Source organism: Octodon degus, unplaced genomic scaffold (assembly GCF_000260255.1).
Source record: "Octodon degus isolate 3935 unplaced genomic scaffold, OctDeg1.0 scaffold00035, whole genome shotgun sequence".
In the NCBI taxonomy this organism is placed as follows: Eukaryota; Metazoa; Chordata; class Mammalia; order Rodentia; family Octodontidae; genus Octodon; species Octodon degus.
Genome location: NW_004524611.1, coordinates 13,552,227 through 13,554,675, shown reverse-complemented (window position 1 = coordinate 13,554,675; position 2,449 = coordinate 13,552,227). Strand labels below are relative to the sequence as shown.

Sequence of the window (2,449 nt, the reverse complement as noted above, 5' to 3'; positions counted from 1 at the left end):
CCCCCGGTGGGCTGAGCTGGCCACACACACACACACACACACACACACACACAATTTAAAAAATAAATAAATAAATAAAATAAAAAAACTGTACCTTTTTCTAGTCTCATGATAATACAGAACAAATACTTTCTGATGCTGCTGGCAGGACCAGCAAGCCTTAGCTCCCAGACACCTAAGTAATCACAAGCGGGAAATACCCAGTGCTCACTGTGCACTGTGCTATTAAGCCCCGATGTGGATGGCTGAGGTGTACTCTGTGCATTTTCAGAATAACTGGGGAGAGTCGAGGGCCAGAGCCAGATGCGAGCTCCATGCATGCCCTAGCCCCAGGCCCTGTTTGATGCTTCTCTTCCATCTATCTGGCTGCTTCTGAATTGTGTCCTTAATAATCTTGTGAGCCTAAGGAAAACATTTCCCTGAGTTCTACGAGCCATTTTAGGAAAGCATTGAGGAAGAAATTACAAAAACCCTCAATTTATAGCCAGTATAGTAGTAACCTGGGATGGGCACTTAAAGGGCAATCTTGTGAAACTGAGCCCTTTATTAGTGAAATCTGACGCAAATGCCACTAAAGAGCAGAGCAGCAAGTGTCAGAACTGAACTGCAGGAAAACTTGGTATAAAAAAGCAGGAAATTGTTTACTGTGGAAACGTATTATTTCATGTCAGAAGTACACCAAGTGCACAAATGTTTTTCTTTTACCATATAATGGAATAGACCTTAGCCTTAAACACAAGACTTCTGGCATGTGCTACACCATGCATGAAACTTGAGGGCGTAATTCTACTTCTATGAGACACATATGGCTATCAAATTCAGACAGGAAGTCATTGCTAGGGGCAGGAAGGGAAGAAGGCAATGGATAGTTAATGTTCAGCATATGCAGTTTCAGGCTGGGAAGATGTAAAAATTACAGAAATGGATTGTGGTAATATCTGTATAATATGTATCTAAACTGCACACATAAAATACTAAATTATTTTTTCTTTTCTTTTTTGCAGAACTGGGGATTGAGCTCAGGCCCTTGCGCTTGCCCCGGCTCCCTAAATTCTTCATTAGGAGCATTTTACTGCAATTTTTAAAACATTTAAAAGCCAAACCTTTAGATAAAAGGGAACTAAACTCTGGGAAGAAGAGTTATACCCACTCTACCTCTGCTTCACAGATCAATTCGTGAACCACAAACCTAGTAGAAATGACCATTGAATTAAAAACAGGAAGAGATAGGTGTGGTGGTAACCTCCTGTAATTCCAGCATGTATCACCCCATGCCCAAATTTGAGGTCAGCTGGGATTACATAGTGAGTTCAAGGACAGCCTGAACTATACAGCAAGACCCTGTCTCCATTCCCACAACCAACCAACAAACCAGAACAACATTGGCTTAGAGCACAGTGCTTACAAGTGCTAAAAGCACAAGGTTAGACGGCTTTAACGAATTATACTCTCCGATACAAGAATAAAACCACAGTGGGCCAGGAAGATAGCTCAGTGGAATAAGTGCTTGCCTGGCAAGGGCCTGAGTTCAATCCCTGGTTCAAAAAAACACACAGTGATATCTTGTTTTACGAAACATAGCTTCACAATTTGGGGGAAGATGGTTGCATTTGTGTTTGTGTGGGGAAGATGATCTTGGCTATGTCTGTTACTTGGCGCAGTTTGTGAATGGAATGAAAACTCATGCCAAATGATTGTGAATGGAACAATTTACAAATGGAAGTGAGATATTGCTGAAGTGAGATATTCATGAACTGAGATATTGCTGTAAACATTTAATAACTAAATACCTTTTCTTCTTCGGCCATTTTTTTCTCTTCATCAACTTCTTCAGTTTTTGCTGAATCTTCACTTTGGAGTTTTCTTCTTTTTTGCTTGGGAGCCATGAAGCCTTGAAGAAATTTCTTGATGACACTGGCCTGAAGTGCAATAACACACTCTCCAAAATCCTTCAGTTTCTTCAATGAAGTGACCTAAGGAAATTATTTAAGAACTTATTTAAAAGAAGGCTAAGGAAAAGATGTAAAAAGTCCATCTTTAAATTCAAACTGATCTAGATTCAAACATCAAAAGGGCCATATGACATAATATAACTGTGTACCTTAGTTTACTGGATAGATTATGCATTTAAAAGTAGCTGACTGCCAGGTGTGGTGGCACATGCCTGTAATCTCAGCACTCAGGAGGATCGTTATAAATTTCAGGTCAGCCTGGGTTACAAAATGAGTTCAAATGGATAGTTAATAGGTAAGTTTGTAGACCAAAATTAGAGAAAAAGGAGGGCTGCAAGGAAAGCCAACATTTTGGCCCTAGCCTTCTAAGGTCAATTAAGCCTCAGGACATATGAGAACTTGTACTGTAACGTCATGGAACTCAGTAGTGTCCCAAATTTTCTGATCAAGGAGATTATGGGACCAAAGAGGAAAGTGATCGATGATGTAGAGTGTGC

The 2,449-nt window shown here is 40.2% G+C and overlaps 1 protein-coding gene across 1 annotated transcript in view; it reads right to left on the bottom strand.

Annotated features, from left to right (window-relative positions):
* Baz1b (bromodomain adjacent to zinc finger domain 1B) overlaps nt 1–2,449 on the bottom strand; it is an 80,533-nt gene that overhangs the window by 15,618 nt on the left and 62,466 nt on the right. The window contains exon 13 of the mRNA XM_023714412.1: nt 1,791–1,973. Within this exon, the coding sequence (XP_023570180.1) occupies nt 1,791–1,973 (183 nt within the window). The remainder of the gene's footprint in view (nt 1–1,790; nt 1,974–2,449) is intronic.